General features: G+C 34.0%; 1 protein-coding gene and 1 long non-coding RNA gene across 2 annotated transcripts; one reads left to right on the forward strand and one right to left on the reverse strand.

Moving 5' to 3' along the window:
* Positions 1-2,870: 2,870 nt before the first annotated feature.
* On the forward strand, positions 2,871-3,629 carry LOC108852870 (uncharacterized). Its single transcript, XR_001949619.2, has 2 exons — positions 2,871-2,999; positions 3,123-3,629. It is a non-coding gene; the product is annotated as an uncharacterized LOC108852870 (long non-coding RNA).
* Positions 3,630-5,541: 1,912 nt separating this feature from the next.
* On the reverse strand, positions 5,542-7,062 carry LOC108833911 (uncharacterized). Its single transcript, XM_018607304.2, has 2 exons — positions 6,821-7,062; positions 5,542-6,628 (listed from the first exon to the last, which is right to left on the reverse strand). Exons 1-2 carry the CDS (start codon positions 6,913-6,915, stop codon positions 5,596-5,598), a joined length of 1,128 nt encoding a protein of 375 aa, XP_018462806.1. The 5' UTR covers positions 6,916-7,062; the 3' UTR covers positions 5,542-5,595.
* Between the last annotated feature and the right edge of the window lie 16,111 nt (positions 7,063-23,173).

The raw sequence follows: 23,173 nt of genomic DNA on the forward strand, positions 1-23,173 counted from the left end.
TATTATATAATAAAACTAATTTATTTATTAATCTGCGGTTCACCCGCGGTTTACCTGCGGTTGACTCAATGACCCAGTAACCCGGTAAATCGTCCGGTTCTGTGTCCGGGTCGGTTTTCAAAACATTGGTTTTATCCGAAATAGTTACTTGGACTATTATATAATTTTAAAGATTTATAATTTATATAAAATATTGCTAAACATATAAACTGGCCAATAATATTTTTGATTAAGTCTCATCCTCATGTAGAATTTCAATCTCTAATGTCAACTTATTAAAATTATTGCAGACTTTAATTTGTGGTATTGATATTAAAAAGTTTATGGAATTTGAATTTGATTATATAAAAACATAACCCATTTAATTAGTTAGTAAGCCCATCTAAATGTTGAAATAGGCCCACAAAATCGAAAGACCATAATGCCATTAATGAATTTTTTAGTTTGTTCATATCATTAAGGACATTTTTGGAAAATTTAAAATATTCATTAAGGGTATAATTCAGGAATGATTCTGTTTTAATGATATTGATTAAACCCAAAATATTTAAAATATAAATGGGCTACGTACATTCGAAAAAATAATTTTTTAAAATTTATATAATAAAACCCAAGTCTGATAATTTATAGGGCTGGACGGATTCGAACGGTGTGCTTTAATCCTAATTTACATGTCTAGTGAAACTTTTATAGTCTTATATAACGAAAGCAAAGAAGATGTTGGATTAAAGAAATTGATTATTAGATTTGTGATACTGAATTCTAGAGGAAGATGGTAATGAGATTTAATGGCGTTTGAGTAGATGAAGAGAAAGAAACAAATTGTCGAAGGTTACAACTTAAAAAAAAAAGGTGGAGACGATTGACGAAAGAGAAGTTGAGACGTTTGTAATGAGATTCTACGAATTTCATATAGATGATGTGCTTAACAGATACTCTCTCCGTTTCATATTATTTATCATTCTAGGTTTATGCACACAGATTAAGAAAACATTTAATTTTATTTCAAAATAAAAATACTATTTTCAATACACTTAACTATATATCAACTAATAGAAAAATAGAGTAGAAAATATTGTCATTTTGTATTGAAAACCGAAAACGACATTTATTTTGAAACGAAAATTCTACTCTAAAACGACAAGTAATTCGAAACGTAGGGAGTACTATGATTGGCCAAATGTTCTTTGCAATACATGGCTAGTTTTACAAACTCCAAAACTAGTTTCTTTAGTTTTTCTTTTTCTTTTTTGAAAGCTTAGTTTCTTTTATTTTGAAAACTTCCTTTCTATGCTACGGAAAAGGGTGCTCTAAAAGATACAAATTACAATTGACAAACGATGAACAGTTTAAGCTAAAATATATCGAAAACTCCAAAAGTCTTGCATCCGTAGTTATCCAGCCAGATTCATGAAACTGAATTTTAGTCAAGTCGTTATTTGAATATTCAAAAGATGTTAAGTTTTGATGTAGAAAACCGCGTTCTTGGATGAGAAATTTAATTACTCAACTTTACGTGTTAAATACGGTTGACTTGCTTTGACTAAGGGCTGTGCATATATATATATATATATATATATATATGTAAAAGAAATTTTATAACTCCAAATATATAATTTTTTTACTAGCTAAAAACAAATTTGAAATTTGGAATAATGAAACTTAGATTTATTTATATTTTGTCCTTACAGTAATAGTTTTTGCTTATCGTTTTAATCTTTCAATTTTTTTATATCTCATAAATATTTCAAATTAGTTTTTATAAATTTATATTTAAATTTAATAAAAATTAAATAAATTTATAATATTTTAAAACTAAAATTAGACAACAGAAATATTACAAAAAAACTTAATATGTGCTTGTGGTTTAATATCTTAAAAAAATTAAAGTAAAATTTAAGTATTTTAGAACTAGAATTACACAAAATGTGGTATTTTGCTTTTATCTTAATATTTATTTATTTTTATTTATAATTTTATATTTTAGTTTAAGATTTTATTAATTAATATTGCTGTAGTATTTATGTATTAGTGTTTGCTGTTTATGAAAGGTGAATTTACATTAACTATGACAAATATAATGACCATATTGTAAAATACAATAGTTTTGAAATTAAGTTTAAAGTTTTTTTTCGGAGGAGAACAATTTAAAACTTCTAATATAGAATTTGTAAATTTCAAAAGTCTTCATGGAGATTCTCTTAGACCATATAAATTTAAAGGCATATTTATTTAGTTTTTTATAATAAGAATTTATTAGTATTTATATATATATATATATATATATATATTATAATATAATTTTTGTTGCTAATAATAACATTTGTAAGAAATTTATCCTTGTTTACAGAAATTTAACTAATTAATAAATGGAATAGATTTTTTAATAATATTTATTTTTTTAAATTGAAACTTTGTATCATTTTTATTAAATTTTAATTGACAACAGTAAAATGTTTATGATAAGTTATCATTGATAGCATTGACTAATAGTGATAATATGTTTATGATAACAGTAAAAATGTGATATGCAAAATCACATGACAGAATTGTATTTACCCATCACTGATAGAATTATATTAGTTTATAAATTTTTAATATAGTTTATATCGTATATATGATAGTAGATAAAATATAAAAATACATATTTGATATTTGATACATCGGTTTTTAGTTTTAAACTTATCCAGTTTGGAGTCGGGTTGTGTCTTTGGTTTATTTTCTTTTGTTTCTTATTTCTTTGCAATTTTTCGCGTATCTCTATACTTTAAAACAAAACAATAAAATCAAAATATAATATAAAAACTTTTAAAAACTTTTTTTGCTTAGCACATCAGAAAATGTTGGACCGGCTTATATATACCCGCCTACTGGTCGAGCCAGAAGAACAACAAAAATGAAGAAAATAATACAATCGTTTCTTCTTCTAAGCTTGGTTTTTATACTTCTATGTGTATCCTTTCAGGCTGGTGTGACAGAGGCTAGATTCCGTCACCTAGGTCAGTCTCTCTTTATTCCGAAAATATTTATCACAGTTATAGTTTAGTTAAGTTATAATTTCACAGAAATCCTCTATTACAACTTTTTAATCTGTCTTTTCGATGGGTTAATGTGTCTAAAAGGTGTGGGTGCTGTGAAACCAACACCAATGATAGGAAGACGAATGATAATGGTAGGAGCTCCCCCACTGCGTAGTGCTGGAGGAAATGATTAGACTCCTTGCCAGACACGAACAGGAGAGCATTGTAGACTTCCTCCAACACCTCCTCGTCTACCTTAATTCATGCCTCACTACAGAAGTTAGCAACTTTGAATATGAATTTATATATTACACTCGAATCCACAGGGCCACCAAGGATGTAATGTAACTCCAATTATTGTTTAGTAAAAACACACACATATATACTTGATCGAAGATTGAAGAACCATCGTTTCTTTTTTTTTTTGGTTAAGAAAACCATCGTTTATTGAAGAAGCTATAGAGTCAATTAGAGAAAGTACTAGTTTGAAAGGCTTGGTGGAAGTGGAACTGATCATGTATACGTAAAGAAAAAAATTATTTGCCAAGTTGACATTATTATTTCCATAAGCAAATCATGTATACATGGTAAAAAAAATTATCTTCGCCGTTAGTTACTTGTAAAGTTCTTGCATGCACTGATACTATTGTTTAAACTTGTAAACAACCTAAACCATATATATTCAGCATCATAAGTTCTTTACTTAATGTTATTGTTGATTTTGGTAGAACATTTACATTCAAATTTTTTTTTTAAATGATAATAATACAAGTTTAAAATATAATTTAAATTATATAATTAGGATTCATTATTTTATTAACAAATATAAAATTAGTATATAATACAATATATATAAATATATTATTTAGAAATGAATAAATTTTATATCATATACTAATATTTATGATATTTTTTTATATAATCATTTACTACTCTATCAATCAATTTTTTTTTAAAATACACTAATGAAAATATATTGCTTATATAGCATAATGTTACTGCAGCTTTATTATATCAGCATAATGCTATTGCTATTGATTATGTAACATAATGCTATTGCTTTATTTTTTTAATAAATATCAAAATCATGCTTATCTTCTGAAATTAAATTTTATAAATAAAATTTAAAATTCGATATTTTAACCTACTAAAATAATAATAATACTCGTTTAAAATATAGTATAATATAATTTATATAACTAAATAAGATTCATTATTTCAAAAACAAATTTAAAAATTAATATATATATACTTTAAATATTAATATATATTATTTAGAAATAAATAAATTATTATCATATACTAATATGTATGATAATTTTATATATGAATCATTTACTATATTACCAATCATTTTAAAAAATACATACCGCTATACGTTTCTCAAAATTGTATATTCTCTTTCTTTATCTTTCAATTTTTTCAATTACCTTTTTTATAATGAGAAACTGGTGGAGCTGAGCACATAAAACGAACGAATTGGTCGTTGGCTTATTTGGTCTATTTGGAAAAATCGTAATTCCTTCCTCTTTGAAGGTAAAATGAAACTAGGCGCTTCCTTTATTTCAGCCATTTTAGAAGAAGTAGATCATTGGTTCTTAATCAAGTCTACTGATCAACACGAAAAAATCATTGACTTGGAAAGGAAGAAAAAGATCATCTTCGGTTGGAAGCCTCCTCCAAAATCTTGGCTCAAATCAGCTTCAGCTTGGAATAAAGAAAATCATCAAAGTGGAGCTTCATGGATTCTTCGAAACAACGAAGGTAAAGTTCTAATGCATGGAAGAAGGTCTTTTGTTGGAGTACCTAGTAAGCTTGAAGCTTCTTTTGAAAGTTGGAGATGGGCCATTGAGAGTATGAAGCATCTTAAATTCAATGCTATCATCTTTGCCGCGGATGATACTGATCTTATTGGTGCTATCTTAAACCTTCGGCTTGGCCTTCTCTTAAGTTCTACTCTACTCACTTATTATGTTGGCTTCACCATTTTCTCGATTGGAAAGTGTCTTTCCACTGTTATCAAGATATACTTGGTGCCAGGCTTATAGCCAAAAGTGTGATCAAGGAGGATCTATTTCAATCATATATAGCTGTTGGTTATCCTTCTTGGCTTAGCCATCTTTTTGTTTAGGTTAAGTTCCTTATGATTGATGTAGCTTCTTCTTCCCTTTTGTACATTTCACTCTTCAATGAAAATTAGTGTTTAAAAAAAATGAGAAACTGGTGGAGAAACCACTACTGCATGTGCTCAAAGGGAGAGGAGAAAAATCAAAATCAACTTTTTGTATATTAAAATTTATTTACTTGCATTTTTTGTCATCAGCTTAAAAATTTACTTGCATTTTACTTTAGGATCTGAATAGAAAAATGTTCTGCTTAATTAGGATCATTCCATAACACATGTTTGTAAAAGAACTATTTGGTCAATACACTTCACATATTTAAAACAAAATAACTTTTTTAATTTTAATGAACTTAACCAAGACAAAGAGGAAAAGAGAACAATTTAATATGTTTTGCAATAAGATAAAATTTTACATAAATAATAATTTTTTATTATCTTTGGTTTTGTCTTTTATCGTCCACTGTGATCTTCAGTTAGACAAATTCTTTCAAAATCGGAATAAAAAGGGAAACAAACATCTCTAGGCAAATAGTAAGGCAGGCATTCTTGAGTCGTCTTATGCAAATATTGAAACTTGTTGCTGTTCGTGTTGTAGAGACCAAGGCGAACAAAACCGGCCACTAATACGACGTCGTTACTCAGAAACCATAGAGGTTTTGCATATTTATCTTCTAAATCTGTAACTTGCACATCTTTTACATTATCCCACGATTTTCCTGATGAACTGTTGTCTAAAACCCATAAATCATATCCTCCTCTCGAATTCGAATTCGAACAAAGTACAGCTAACTTTCCTTCGTAGCTGACCAAGTCTAAAGAAGAACCATCGCCTATTACATCTTCCGGCAAAGGAAAGAAAGACCAAGTTTCGGTTTGCATACAGAACTGAATCACATTGTTTTTCCCAGTTAACCAATGCAAGAAACCGTACGATGATTCTGGTTTTTCTGACCTCCCGAAGAACTCGCCACTTGGTAGTTCTAAATCATCCAATCGCTTCCACGTGTAAGTATCAGAATCAAAAACCTCACAGTTGAGATTATAGAAGCCCTCACTCGTCTTCCTTCTTTCCCACGGTAGTGGTTCAGAAACCCTAACGATCTTATATCGAAACGGGTTTGACTGAACCACCATCAAACTAATCGCAATAGTAAAATACAGGGTTTTCGGGTTCGGTATGATCCGGTATTGTTTTGTAGTCGGTTTACAGACAATGTAATCTGGTATTCTTCTCCCTCCTTTGAATTTATCATCAACACATAACAAAACTCCATGATGCGCATCACACGCTTCGATCTTTACACCTCTCGAAGAAGGAAGAAAATCGAGTGAGATTCTGGGTTTTTCTGGAGCTTCTTCTTCTTCTTCGCCACCGAAGACAACAACTCCTGGACGGCTATACTTTTTATGATCTTGAATGAAATAGCCTAAAACAGAGTTGGTTTTATGGAGATGATGATTGATGAAGTGGAACTCATAAGCAGTGCCGGTTCTAGGGGATGGCAAACATGGCATATGCCATAGGTCCATCTTAAAAGTAACTAAATTTAACACAAATTGGGTCTATAATTATGTTTGTTTGGGTCTATAATATTATATTTAACTAACTATAATACAGAAAAAGAAATTTGTCCATAGGTCCAATATAGTTTTAAGCCGGCACTGCTCATAAGATCGTTTGTTGCATGCTTTGTTTAGTAGACGGAACTTAGAAATCTCCGTTGCAGGACAACAGGACATGATATCTAGAATCAAGTCTTCGTTCATCATCGGCACCTTTGAACAAGAAATCTTAGAAAAATATTATTTTTGGAACGACCGGAGCAGAGAAAAAGATTCAGTGTTTAAGAGGCTGATGAAATTGTGATTTATTAGGGTCCCATAGCTCTTAATGTGTGTATATATAGAGAGGTTAAACTGGTTTGTTGCCAACCAAGAGATCATAAATTGTAAGGGACAAAGAGACTTGGGGTAAAAGGTTTCCTTTTTCCTTTTTCCTGATTGCTATTTCCCAAGAATGAATAGCATTTATCTATATTACTAAAATTGAAATATTTTTTGATGTTGCTCAAAAAAAAGAATTTTTATTTTTATTTTCTTTTTTATTTACAGATTTAGTAACTGCATTTCAAATAAATTAAATATTTTTTTATTTAAGATTAAAAATCTATAAATAATTGACATATTATTTTTTTATATATGTAAACTACAAACTGAAATATATATATATATATATCTATATTATTAATCTAAAGTATCTTTTGGTACTTTTTTATTTACAGATTTAACCACTGTATTTAAAATAAATTAAATATTTTTTTTTATTTACAGATTCCGTCATTGCATTTGATGAAAACCTCTCAAAGAATACACTCTGAAATGGGTACATGATAAACTTTGCATCAAAATGAGCCCGAAAACAAGAAACGATCAAGAAACGTGGATCGAAAGGTCACACAGAAGTTGCGGAAGAGCTCCTGCCCTATAACAATCTCCCTTGAATATGACGCACCAAGTTTGATTGAGTTAGATTGAAGGATATTACACACCAACAATCATAAAAGTTTTGACCAATGATATGACATACCATGATCGAAAACAATTTGAAAATCACTCTCAAGGTTCCAAAAATATAAACTCAACTATTATTTATTTTAATAGATATTACAACTTATTTATAGTAGAACTAAACTTGCTGAGAAAGCTAAATATTTATTACATAGAAAATAATAAACCGGATTATGTAGGCTGATACGGACACTCGCCGCTAGTCTGGATCCACTTCGGTGGATGCCAGGATACACCGGATTATTCAAAAAAGAAAATGATAAACCATTGCATGGAAGAGAGAGAAGGCTCTTGGAACAAGCATTCCTTGCATGCATGAGAGAAAAGCTTTTCATGCAATTTAATTTTTCATTTTCGTCACTTTTCTTGGACAGCAAAGAAACCACTTGATTTTGGATTTTTTGGGGCTTGAAACTTGATAAAAATGAGCTGGACATGTTAGCTAACATCATGGACCAATTTCTTAATGTCTTCCATGCCCATAACTTCAAATATGATCCCACAATCACATCAACATTTAAAATCTATTAAAAATAGTTAATTATAATTGCAAAAACTTATCCAATTATAGCCCAGTTCTATAAATAATTGACATTTGTTGAAAATATTTTTATAATGGTTATTTAAAAATACTTCAGTAAAATTCAATTTTTGAATTTATATATATTTTTGAATAAATTTTTGATATAAATAGATTTTAAATTATTATTTTGATTTGTTTGTTTGGAATAATTACCAAATATGATTCACAACTTGATTTCAAATACAAAAGTAAACCCAAACTTGAATCAAACGCAAAAGTAATCAAACTTGTGAACAAACAAAAAAAAACTGATTTTTTTACGTTTCTAACCCCCGCAAGTCTTCTGTCCAGACGACTTTCCAGTAAGTCGTCCAGACGACAGACGACTTACTTGAAAGTCTTCTGGTATAGTTCTTCTTAAAAATAATTTAAAATTTTTGTAAAAAAAAATTGTTAGTGAAAAATTGAAATCAGGTAATTAATATATATTTTAAGTGATATAAATTAAAATATAAAAAAGTGAATTTTTTCAACATAGATGAGGGAAAATAGTGAGTCATGATATTCTTTGGTTTAGGTTTTGCCAACATATGTTGTAGTATTGTATGTGTTCTTAGGGTTAGATTTTTCGAAAGCTTATATTTTTTTTTTTAAATTTAAAATTTACCTAAGTATGTTTATTTCTGTGTATAGTAAACATCTTTAAGTTTAATTTGATTTTATAACGTGTTTAGTTAGTTAATTTAGTCAATTTAGTTTAGGGGTTAAAGTTAGGGTCTGGACGACTTACAAGTAAGTCTTCTAGACGACTGGACGACTTACAAGTAAGTCTTCTGGACGAGACGACTTACAAGTAAGTCTTCTGGACGAGACGACTTACTTGAAAGTCTTCTGGTATAGTTGATTTTAAAATAATTTATAAATTTTTCAAAAAAATATTTTGATAAGTGAAAAATTGAAATCATATAATTAACATATAAGTGATATAAATTAAAATACATTAAATGAATTGTTTTCAACATAGATGAGTGAAAGTATTAAGTTTCCCGCTAAAAATATTTAGTTTCCCCCTAAAAATACTTTAGTTTCCCGCTAAAAATATTGAAGTCTTCTGGAAAGTCTTCTATTCAGAAGACTTACTTGAAAGTCTTCTGAATCTAAAATATTTAACCTAATTAGACTTTTTGTCTTCCTATATAAAGAAAAATTTACACATTCTCTCTCTTCCTCTCAAATGGCTGCAACAAAAATGTAATGTTCATCATTCTAAAACTCTCAAACCTCTCTCTAATCTCTTTGAACTTATAAACATCAAGCTTTATATCAATTGATTATTTTTGTCTCATGTCTTTCTCACTAATTTATCTTGTTTTTGCAGGTTTTTCATTACATGATTCTCATCTTCCACTCATTTAAAGGTAAATCTATTAATTTTAGATATGTATTTTTATGTCTCATTTTTCTTCAGTTTGTAACTTCTTGTTGCATAAAGTTCTTACCTTTTTTCTCAAACTAAAACTCTCAAAACCACTCTAATCTCTTAGACTTTAAAATACCAAACTTTATATGAATTTTTCAGTTTTGTCTCATGTCTTTCTCAATAATCTATTTTTTTGCAGGTTTTTAATCAGATGGTTCTCAACTTCCACTTGGATATTTACGTTGTGTGTTCTATAAAAGTATATCTATATAATCTTCCACTCATTTTCTATGTTTTTAAGTCATCTGAACATTTTTGGATGTGCAGATTTTTCAGATCTGGATATGCAGGTTTTTCAGATTTGGAAGACTTCTGGGACGACTTCCAAGAAGTTTTCTGGACCTCCTGGAAGTCGTATGTACCTCCTAGAAGTCGTCGGGATCTCCTGGAAGTCTTCTGGACCTCCTGGAAGTCGTCTGGACCTCCTGGAAGTCTTCTAGACCTCCTGGAAGTCGTCTGGACTTCCTGGAAGTCGTCTGGACCTCCTGGAAGTCTTCTAACGAAGTCTTCTTCCATATCAAGTGGAGTCTAATCTTGTCTTTATAGAGGAATGATATATAATAGTTTTGCTTGTGGTATGTTTTGTGATTTGCATGTGTACTCCCTTAGTTATGATTTTTTTGTAAAATCATTAATTATGTTTCCCAAGATGTAATATATGTGCTAACAATTTGTTTACACATTTACAAATCAATGAAATAATAGACTTCGATAGATTTTCTCTTATCTTTGGATTTCCATATGCAATAATAAACTCAAATGACCTTCTTCTCATCTTAATAAATAAGAATGTTGGTAACCTCATACTGATACAACATTTTAAGAAGCATTTTAACCATTGTTCTAACTCATAACAATAATCATCATTGGTTTCTATAATAATAATACTTAAGAGATGGAAACAAACAATAGTAACTAGTCAAAGCATATCACATTTTTTACAAGTTTGTGTTGAAAATGTTTTTTTTTTGTAGAAGACTTACCAGTAAGTCGTCTGATAAATCTTTTGTGTAGAAGACTTATCAGACGACTTACTGGTAAATCTTCTGTAATTGTTAAATCTTCAGACTTGTATTGTTTTATGCGCAGCATATGAATGCTTTTATTCTCTATATAATGCATGAATCTAACGCGTCATCTGCAAAAATTCAAAATAAAACACTTAACAAAGATAAAACATGTATGAGTTAAAAACATATTAGCTAGAAACTTTGAGTAACATGAATATTAGTAACCTCATAAATATTACCAATTATGTTATAAATTTTATTCAATATCCCCAATATTGATTAATATACATGAATTAATAAGAAAATATTAAAATGTTTATATTATTAGAGAAAATGAAAGTTTACTAAACATATTACTAGTAAGTCGTCCGGAAGACTTACTAGTAAGTCGTCCGGAAGACTTACTAGTAAGTCGTCCGGAAGACTTACTAGTAAGTCGTCCGGAAGACTTACTAGTAAGTCGTCCGGAAGACTTACTAGTAAGTCGTCCGGAAGACTTACTAGTAAGTCGTCCAGAAGACTTACTAGTAAGTCGTCTAGAGAGGTCATTTTTGCAATTGATTTTTAAATGGGACGACTTACAGTTTTGTTTGTTAAAAAAACTCCAGACGACTTAAGTAAGTCATCCAGTTTGACCAGAAGACTTATGGGTAAGTCTTCTACAGCCAGAAGACTTAAGTCTTCTAGGCGAACAGATCTGAAAAAAAAAAAATTCATACCTTAAATTAACGAGATGACTTCTTTAGCACACATAAGTCTTCTCCAACCATATAGAACCTCAAACGAAAGTAATCCACCAAAAATCATAAGCTTGAATGGTTTTATCAACCATAAAAATTCTGTAATAAAAAACTTGAGTTTTTTTTGGATGAATATGGAAACAAAGTGAAAAAGATGTTGTTTTTTTGGTTCATAACAATTGGAAAAAAGAGAGTGTAAATCGATTTGAGATGCATTAAGAGCTTCAAATTAGTTGTTCATGGTGGTTGGGGTATTGATGGCAATGGTAATCTTGTAAATACTTGAAGATGATGAGGTTGAGAGTAAAAATGTCATTTTTGGAAAAAAAAGAAAAAAAAATTAATGATATTTTCATGAATAATGTGAATTTGTGAGGTGAAGAAAACAAAAAAAAATCCAAAAAAGCATAAATTAATTTTGTGTTTGACTTTGAGTTTTTGAGTCAATTTTACAAAAAAAACGCTTGTTTGTTGCCTACCAAAAGATCATAAAGTGTAAGGGACAAAAAGACTTGGGGTAAAAGGTTTTCTTTTCCTGATTGCGATTTCCCAAAATAAGGGAAGAACGAATATCATTTCCATTTATTGGTGTTTTAATTTGAACTTTAGTTTTATTTCTTTTATGTTTTTGATAATACAAGTCTGTCAGTCTTATAAATTTTGGGGACATGTGATCATAGATTGAGGTCGACAAATAAACGAACTTCAAAATTAGACATAAATATCTGAATGGGTTTTGTTAGTGCTGGGTTTGCGGGTCGACCCGCCCCGACCCGCCCCGCCCCGCTGCGGGTCGACTCATTTTTTCGATTCAAAAATTCGACCCGCTTGACCCGCATCTAAAAAATGTAAGACCCGCCCCGCCCCGCATAAATTAGCGGGTAACCCGCGGGACCCGCGGGTAATATAAAAAATAATAAAAATAATTATTTTAATTAATATTTTTTTAAAAAATAATATAAATAATATATTTTAATTAAATTTTTAAAATATTCGTATTTTTTATTATTTTTATTATAAAAAACATAATTTTTACTAAAAAATCATATTTAAAAAAAAAAATTCTTTTTTTTAATTTTGCGGGTTGGCGGGTACCCGCAGTTTAAATTCGGTCGACCCGCACCCGCCCCGCGTTAAAATCACTCGACCCGCACCCGCACCCGCCCCGCGGCGGGTCAAACGGGGCGGGGCCCGCGGATAATGAATCAAATTCCCAGCTCTAGGTTTTGTTCTATAGTACTTTACTTTTTTGGTTTTACCTTTTTCTAATGCAAAATTTTTAAAAATCTAAATATGAACAAATATCTTTAAAAATTCAACAAAAATCAGAAACTTATAAAATATCATACCAAATTCAAATTCAGTCTCAATACAGAAAGATCAAAATAAATACCTGAAATACATATTTTTAACTTAAATAACTCAGCTTAATCTATGTTTTGGTATTTGATCAAATATTGAATATTTTTATATATTTAGTAATTGTATTTGAAATCTTGTTTTAATTTTATTATTTATTTTAAATAATATATTCTATGTTAATGTTATTAATTTTAACATGCCTATATTTTTCTCTTCCTAACAACCACTTATTATAAGTCTTGCCATCAAATCTTTGTTTAAGTTTGTGAACTAGAACATATACCTTCGACCCAAAAAAAATATTTGAACAAACAAAATTTAAATTAGAATCGAATTTGAATAAAATGAGTCTAATTAAATTTTGCAATGTGTTACTGTATCCAAACTGAGTACGAAAAAATCAGAACCTAATCCAAATTAAATTTAAAGAATATCCTTATGAAATTAAATTTCATCCTCAAAAAAAATCAAAACTAGATTAGATCCGATTAGACGCCCAAATGCACATGTTAAATCATAGATACTGAAATGAAACATTGTTATCTAATAGTAAAATCAAAAATAATTTAATTATTATATTTTAATTACATATAAACTTATGTAATATTTTATGTAATAAATATATTAGTGAAATTTTATATTTTCCATTAATAAATGGGAAAATTGTCTCATAGAATAACAAAGTTCAAAACAAGATTGCAATTGGCAAAAAGTCAGATAATATAATCTTTATAGAAACCATTTTCTTAAATAAAGTGTTTTCTTACCAAACACTAAAACTAAAAATATTCTAAATACTCGAATACTACTTGCCTTGAATGTTTAGATCATCTCCAATGTATTTTGCTATTTTCACTTATAAAATAGAGAAATTCTATATTTTTTTTTGTCATCCGCCCATCTATTTAGAACAAGTGGTGGTCAGTCGGGCGACCCTCCGTAGAGTGTCTCCGTCTGATCGGGTCTGATCTATATGGGAAAAATATGGCCTCTACTCCTTGCTTCCTTTGCTAGCGCGTCGGCTCGAGTGTTCCGAGTTCGAGGAATATGAGTAAGTCTCACATCCATGAAGTTCTCTTGGAGTTTCCGGTAGATCTCTATCTCTGACAAGAAAGTAGGCCACTCCGTCGGATTTGTGGTCATGTCCACAAGATCCGAGTAGTCCGTTTCGATTTGTATCGAGGGAATCCTCCTATCTCTCAAGCATGAAGTTGCCCAGAACAGACCTTCCATTTTCGCATGTAGCACTGATAGGCTTCTGTAGCATGTCCGCAGTCCAAATATTTCCAAACCCGTTTGGTCCTTAAGACTCAACCCTAATCCATTTACTATGCCATTATCAATCTATGACGCATCGATTTGGCAGGTAGGGATTTAGGGTATCCAAGGGGACCAGGATATTGTCTCCACCCCCGCTAAGGTAGGTTCAGCATGATTTTCCTCTGATTCTTCTTTCTCGTTCGCCTTTCTCCACAATTCTGTTTCTAGAGTTGCATGTTGGAGAGTGTCTATCGGAGAAACGATTTTCCCATTAAGAGGAACTCTATAATAAAGTTAGAATATGCTCCACTATATTTCTTTAAAATAGCAATCTCTATTTATAGAGTAAAAATAGATGAATGTTATTTCTTCCTCTATAAAAATTATAGATCTCTATCATAAAAAAGAAATATAGATGAGTTAGAACAATTTCATCTCTAAATGTTATTATAAAGGTGAAAATAGCACCTTTATAATAGCATTTGATTAACCTCACCGGAGTCTCAACTATCCTGGGAATCAAACGCTCAGGTACTCCTGCCCGAAAAAAAAGAGCTGAGATACTCCTGCCCGAAACTGCCCGGATTTAGAAATTCATTTATCTTTATTTTTACACGAAAATTTATAAAAAGACAACGAAACCAAGAGAAACTTCTATAATTACAACTCTACCTAGGACTATCCAAACCCGGGCCCAGAACCGACCCAAACAAATCGGATATCCACTTCCAGAAATTGAATTCCCTAATACGTTTCCCCTCTCTCCCCATATTGGTTGATTGAAAAGACATAAAGTTCACCGTCTCTCACTAAGTAGAATTTATTCGAGTTATCTGAAAACCCTACTCAATTCGAATCCTCAATCGACAATCAAAAACACAAATCATGATGAATCCAGACGTTACGAAGGCAAAAGAAGACGGCTCGAGTAGTGTAGTAGGAGATGAAGCAAACCCAAGGATTATCGAGAAACCTGTCGGCCCAGGAACCGACCAAAGTCCCAGAGATGCAAATGAAAGCGAAAACAATGCCAGTGGAAATGGAAAAGGGGAAGAGGAAGAATCAAGTAAGAAAAATGAAGGGGAGGAATCAAGAGAAGTAGACGAAGGAGAAAAAGAGAAGGAAGTCGGAGACGAAAGAGAAAAAGAGAAGGAAGCCGGGGACGAAGGAGATGAAGAGAAGGAAGTCGGAGACGAAGGAGAAAAAAAGAAGGAACCCGGAGACGAAATAGAGCCCCGAAGAAACGACGAAGAAGCTGATGAAAGGGAGATAATTCTATTTGGACGACATCATGAAACTGAGTCGCATGCAGATTCGGTAAGTATTGAAATTGAAAACTTTTACATAGATGATTTGAAAGATTAGATAAGTGTGGAAAACTAAGTGGAATTTAGAGTTAGTGATTGCTGAACTAAGTCGAAGTTTGTGAAACTATATGTTGATGGTTGTAAGATGTCGTACGTGATCCGGTTCTCACTTGAGTGCAGGTTGTAGATGACGAAGAAAAGGGCATGCTACCGAAACTACACTTTCCTTCAAGCCAATATCAAAAGTCTTTAAAGCTTTCAGAAAAATGTTACATTGACTCAGCGATAAGAACTATTCAAACGATCCTGAAAGCGAAGGAGGTGGAATGGTTCATAGAGCACCCACAATTCCAGCATTTCTTCCATATTAAAAACCGAAAGCAGAAGTGGATGGGAATGTGGGTTCTCGTTTTGCGATCAGCTTGTGTTGCGAAGAAGCATGAGTTATGGTTTGTCGTTAATGGCGTCGCAATCCGATATTCTCTTAGAGAATTAGGACTCATTTCTGGACTATACTGCCATGAGTATCCCCCCAACCATGAGAGGTTGGGTGGTACAACATTCATGAACAAGTATTTTGGAGGGAAAAGGGTAACATACGCTGACCTGGAGAAGCAGATGTTGGCGATGAAATCAAAGCCATCTGAGGATCGTAAGAAGATGGCCGTTCTGTTCTTCTTAGCCAGCATCCTTGTCGGAGGCCGAAAGAGTGGTGAGGGAGCATCACCTGTGGACAGTTTCTTCCTGAGTGTTGTTGATGACCTAGATGCGTGTGTAACGTTCCCTTGGGGGCGGTATGCATTCGAACATAACTTGAAGGATGTCTCTACCTTTTTGGAAAAATGCGACGGGCTTGCGCCGACGAGTTGGGTTTTTACAAGCTTTCCTATCCCTCTGGAGGTATTCTCAAGCTCTCTTCAACATAGTTGTTTAATTGATGTTAATGTCTTTTTGTTGTGTGTTGGTAGTTGTTGGCCTTTGAGGCAATTCCAAGCTTGAGGAACCATTTCCGAGAAGATGTGAATGGTGCAAATAGTAGTTGCCCGTGGATGTGCAAGATGCAGTACAAACGGAAAAGTGGAACCAAGGAATTCAGTCTGAAAGCTGTGAACGATAAACTTGGTAATAATACAAAGGTAATTGATGTTTTATGTGGAGTCGAATTGAGGAGAAGGGACTTATGAGACTTATGAAAACTTGGTGAAACTAAGGTAATTAGTATTTTTGTGTTTTTACCACAGGATATTGAGAGTATCTTGGTAGCAACAGCAGCTGAGGAGGAACTTCTGGAAACCATAGGAATGGACAAGGAGAGTTGTTGGGCCGATGACGCCGATGATGCAGCAGTTGATGGTTGGACGAAGATAATACGGAAATGGAAGAAACAAGTTTTCTTTGAAGAACAGTTCCGCATGGATTTAGAGTCTCGCACAGGTCAGATTGAAGGTCCCACCAATCCTATCGGAGGACCATCGAATAATGCACAATCTGGTCAGGCTAATGCTGATTCGGTGGAGGTTAGTGGAGCTACTCCTGGAGCTGAGGCTTTAAAAGCTATGGAAGGTCGGCTTATGAATGCAGTCAGAGATGCAGTTCGAGATGCTATGAAGGGAGTGAATGAAAAAGTCACTTTATTGTCTACGCAGCTAGGTCTGCTAGAAGAGGAAGTGAAAAGTCTTAGGTTGAGTGTTTCCGGAAGTGACAATCCGGCGGTCCAAGATGATGGTGATGGTAGTGACAATAACGAGTCGGAAGAAGAGGATGGTAGTGACAATAACGAGCCGGAGGAAGAGGATGGTGGTGACAATAACGAGCCGGAGGAAGAGGACAATAATGTTGAAGATGCCATTCTCGAAATTTTAAAGGATGTACAGAGGGAATATGGTGATGTTGACGTGGATGATGATGATGCGGAGATGTATGCCCATGCTGCGGAGGTCGAAAAAAAATTAATGTCTGTAAACACGAAAAAAAGAGGTCGAGAAAAGATGATGGGAAAGAAACAGTTTCTGTGAAAAAGGTTAAGTTGGTTGGTGAAACTGTGAGGAGTCCCATTCAGCTAAGAAGCAAGGCAGCAGCGAAGGAGGCAGAAGCTGAGAAGGAGGCAGCAGCTAAGAAGAAGGCAGCAGCTAAGAAGAAAGCAGCAGGTAAGAAGAAGGCAGCAGGTAAGAAGAAGGCGGCGGCTAAGAAGAAGCCGAAGACAAAAAAAAAGTAGGTAAGAAGACGGAGTGAATTCCCAGTATGTGGTTGTTTTAATGTGGATGAACTCGAATTATTCGGTCTGTATGACTTTAAATTCCCGTGACTTTCTTGTTTGATGTTGAAGACTGGTATTATGATATTTCGGTCTGTTATATATTGGGTAACTTCTCTCGGTAACTTCGTGAATTTATGATATTTCGTAGATCGTGAAGGAGGGAGAATAGGGAAACTTTAGTAAGTTTCACTTGCAACTTAGTGTAACTTCGTGAATTTATGATATTTCGTAGATCGTGAAGGAGGGAAATAGGGAAACTTTAGTAAGTTTCACTTGCAACTTAGTGTAACTTCGTGAATTTATGATATTTCGTAGATCGTGAAGGAGGGAGAATAGGGAAACTTTAGTAAGTTTCACTTGCAACTTAGTGTAACTTCGTGAATTTATGATATTTCGTAGATCGTGAAGGAGGGAGAATAGGGAAACTTTAGTAAGTTTCACTTCCAACTTAGTGTAACTTCGTGAATTTATGATATTTCGTAGATCGTGAAGGAGGGAGAATAGGGAAACTTTAGTAAGTTTCACTTCCAACTTAGTGTAACTTAAGTAAATCCGAAGAGTCTTGGTAAATCAGAATCTCAAGCAAACAACAAGGGAACATAATCTCAAGCAAACAACAACAAGGGAACATAATCTCAAGCAAACAACAACAACAGATAGTAGACTAATGTCATGGACCGGACGCATCTCATGGAGTGGTGGGATTCTGACGGGTTAGATTATACTTCAGTTCAGCAATCTCTGCAGCCATCGCATCCACGCGCTTCCTTAACATTTCAACCTCTTCCTGGACTCCGAAGACCCATGGTTGACGGAAATGGAAGCCATCATTCTAGACGTAAAACGGGAATGTATCAGAATCCGAAAGTATCAATAAAAAATCTGGGCGTTATCTATAAATCTGGGCGTTTTCTATAAATTACCTCATAATTTTTGCAAGTGAAGTATTTTCTCCCCGGTAAAGTATCAAAATCGGTTTGATACTTCAGGTTCCGAGCCACCTCGTTGATGATTGTCCCCCCACAAGGGCATCTGGTCGGAATCCCACACTCGGCATCCGCCACGCAGCCAAGCATGTTGATGTCTCTCTTCAAAGCCTTCATCTGGCTATACTCCTCGTCTGGATGAGTTATGATTTTGAGTAGAATAACCTAGATCTAGAAATAAGAGCGACCGATTGTAGAGAGAGATCTAGAGAGAGATTGAATAGTAGAGAGAGAGATTGGCTGAGGTAAATGGCGAAAACATTTAAAATAATGGGTTTAATACACCTCTAAGTCGCCTCCGCATCGATTTTGTGGAAAGTCAAAATTCGAAAAAATGGGCGGGAATTTTTCCGTGTAGGATTTTCGTGCTTATAGTTTCACTTAGTTTGTAGTTATACAAAAACCTTTAAAGTTTTACTTTTCTGATTTTTCCGATTTTGTTGGTTTTACTGTACTTAGATGATTGATTTTATGGTTACACCTGATATATTCTATTTTCTATCAACGTTTTAGATGTGCTCATGCATGATAAATTTTGATTTTGTGACATATGTATCTTTTCTAATCCCACGAGGTAGTGTTTACAAAAAACATAGCTAACAATGATGTATTCTCTTCCCATTCGACAGAACATTGTTAACATTTCGTAAAGTATCAAAATCGTGACATTGTTAGCTAACATAGCCAAAAACATAGCTAACATTGATGTATTCGGATTTCTCAACATAGCTAAAAACATAGCTAAAAACATAGTCATCAACTAACGAAAGGTTACATAACGAAAGTTTCACCAAGTTTTACAATCATAAAACGAAATCACTTTAATCAGGTTTCACTAAGGTTCACATTCATATAACACTTCAGTTCCTTCTGTTCCTTCTGTTCCTTCAGTTCCCTGAGGTCCCTCAGTTCCTTCAGCTCCTTCAGCTCCTTCAGCTCCTTCAGCTCCTTCAGTTCCTTCATTTCCTTCAGCTCCTTCAGTTCCTTCAGGACCCTGCGAGCAGTTGAAATAGCTAGCCAGACCCCTATTCGGGATATACTTATTAGGACGGGGACGGGACCGACTTTCTCCCGCCGAAGGATGCCTTTTTTTCCTGATGTCTTCCTTTTTTTTCTTGTAGTCTGGAGGTAGAGGACACTTCGCCGCCGCGACTTCTTTTGGAACCAACCAATGAGTTATATCAGGGACTGGATATATAGTCCTTCGATACGCTTTCGCCCATGTTGTAATGAAGTAATAATTCGAGATGAAATCGTACATGTCACTCAACTGTAATGGTTTATCATGCTGCAAACACTTAATGATAGCTCTTATTGCATGTCTACATGGGTATTTATCTATATCAAACTTCCTGCAACTGCACGTCTTCTGTTGCAAATCCACAGAATAAGTCTTCCCGTCTTCTCCAATAACACTGTATTCAAGCTGAAAACTGTTCAATACAGTCACTGAAAGTTTTGAACTTTTCGGTGTTCTCTTATGCAATTTGTTCTCCACCAAAGGAACCAATTTTCGAGATGACGGTCATTCTGCTGCATCCTTCCTATGTCTGTTGAACCACTCAGACATTTTATCAATAACTGTATCAAGCATAGGCAATAAAGACATCCTTCGCGCCTTTTCAAATAGCGCATTCAAAGACTCCGCACAATTAGAGGTGTCTATGTTGTACCTAACACCGGGGAAATGACACTTCGCCCACCGTTTGACTTCGACACTTTTATCAAGATACCTAGCACACGATGGATACATCTCCCTAAAATCGTCATACTGCTTTTTAAACTCATGCTCTGAATAAAGACATGCAACTTTTCGGAATTGTAGTGCAACCTCGTCCCTGCCTTGATTGACATGAGCTTTCACATTGTGCGATAGATGCCAGATACAATACCCATGTTTAGACATCGGATACACTTCACCAACAGCTTTTATCAGACTTGGATTTCTGTCTGAAACAAACACCAATTCCGTCGAATCCGGTATAACAGTTTTCAGCGTCGTGAAAAACCACTTCCAGCTTTCGTTTTTCTCCCCATCAACCACAGCAAAAGCTATTGGATAATGGTGAAGGTTTGGATCCTGAGCCGTGGCAATAATTAAACAACCACCTTCAACAGTCTTCAGGAAAGTTGCATCCACAGTGATGACTTTCCTCATGTATTCAAACCCTTCAATGGAGGCTCCCAACGCAACAAATAGGTATCTGAACCGGTTGTTTTTATCCACTACCAAACTTGTTTTTGTATCCGGGTTCGCCTTCTCTAACATATACAAATAAACAGGCAATATTATATATCCCTTCTCCGGATCACCACGAATATCCGCAACAGCTTGTTTTTTTCCTCTCAAACATGTCGTATACGACACTTCCACACCCAGTTTCCTTTGCACCAGACCGACCAGGATTTTCGCTGTTGGTGTCTCATATAGTCCCGGATAATCCTTGTGCACTATAGCTGCAACACATCTTGGTGTAACTTTCCTTTTCTTTCCAGTACTTGAAGTTACGCGAGAGCATGAATGCATATTCCTGTATGTTCTAATCGAGAACGCTTCAGATTTATCTATCTTTGTTGCTCTCACACTCCATTTACAACCTTCATCTGCTCCCCGACATTTTACCACATATCGACCCCTGTCCGAGTTGCAAATACTGATTCCGAAACAGTTCTCTTGTGATGCTCTATCAATAATATCTTTCACAGCTTCTTTACTCTCAAATTCTTGAAACAACTGAAGACCCAAACCATCTTCCCACTCTTTAACCACTGGTTTTTCTTTTGCAACACGTGGGAGCTCAACATAGTACGAACTAGGACGAACACCCATAGAGTTATCCACGTCGCCCTCACTGTCCACGCCCCCTTCCCCGGCTTCTCTATTAACAACATTAATGCCCCTTTCCTCGGCTTCTCCATTAACAACATTAATGCCCCTTTCCTCGGCTTCTCCATTAACAACATTAATGCCCCTTTCCTCGGCTTCTCCATTAACAACATTAATGCCCCTTTCCTCGGCTTTTCCATTTATAACAACATTCTCCACCCGTTCAGCCCCCGGCAGATATAGTTCTGCTTCTTCAATGCGAGGAACTAGAGTGAGTGCACCCGGATTACCTTCAACTTCGGGTAATCCACTCGCAAGCTCACTATAGTTCCCACCATATGAGCTTTCTTTCTCAACTACTGATTGTTGCTCCATTTCTTCGATGACCTCTACATGCAAAATACTTCTTCTTCCCTCTTTATCCACTGATGTCAGATACACATACACATCTTCATCATCCAAAATATATGATTGCCTCTTAGGTTCTACTACCAGTGGAATGTAACTCAGATTCATCCTCTTTAAACACGGATCTATCCTCTTCTTCTTGCATATCCTCTCCTTCAAACAGGAATAAGTGATCTCATCCAATGATGATGTCTTAAAGGATATACCATACAAACGACCATCGCTTGGAATCCATTCATAATCATCTCCTGATTTCGCATATTGTCCATCATAGTCAAAGTGTATGTTTGTAGAAGAATAACCCATTATCTGTTGTACCAAATAAAAAGTATACAATTGAAGTTAATCTTACTTATACAGTTTTGCTATTATAGTCCTACTAATTTATACTTGTTTACACTTTTTCTCAACAGTAAAGTTTCACCTATTTACACTTTTATAGTCTACTAGTTTCACCCTTTTCATTCCGGATTTCAGTTTTGATTCCCGACATTTCTTGTTCATAATCCAATTCCATAACAAACACACCATACAGCTCTCAATTGACAACACAAAGACCCATATATTCAAAATCTACTGTCTAAAAATCCCAACCTAACGAGCCGCATTGACTTCATTCATTCGATACAGAGAAAGACAATGCTTCACCTGAACTTTATCTGACCTGGGTTGGGGGTCAATTTCAGCACCCAAGCGAGCCGCAATCTCCTTTACAATCGAAACTCACTCAATGATCGCTCTAGCTTTCATTCGCTTTCTTCGTCAATCGTCCGTCGAGAGAGAGACTCGAATTAGGGAGGAGAGAGAAAAATTAAAACTAATTAAGAAAATGAGAAAATCCACCTGGACAGGAGAGAGAGAGATAAACCGCGCTTTTTTTTATTGGTCAAGTAAATGAGCGTTTTTATTGGTCAAGTAGAGAGGGTTTTCATTGGTCAAGTAGAGAGGGGCACTTTCGACTTTCACCATCGGGTTGAAGAGTATGAAAACAAATAAGAGTATGACAGATTACATGAGAGTATGCTAGATCACTTTTTCCCTCATTAAGAGTACCTGAGCACTCGACTCCTATCCTGGTGGCACCTCTGTTTCTTCTTACCGTTTATTGCTTTTTCCCTACTGGGTCTTACTTTTTATCCTTGTTTGGCTTGATGTTTTATCCATCGTGATACACTGCTGGCTTGTGATGCAGCGTAACAATTTGTCTTCGTGCCTTGTTTGGGGCACAATGAATTATTCAATGTAAAAAAAAAAAAAAAGTGAAAATAGCAAAGGGTTGGAGTTGCTATTAAGGAAACAA

The sequence above is a fragment of the Raphanus sativus genome, chromosome 4 (genome assembly GCF_000801105.2).
Source record: "Raphanus sativus cultivar WK10039 chromosome 4, ASM80110v3, whole genome shotgun sequence".
Lineage (NCBI taxonomy): Eukaryota > Viridiplantae > Streptophyta > Magnoliopsida > Brassicales > Brassicaceae > Raphanus > Raphanus sativus.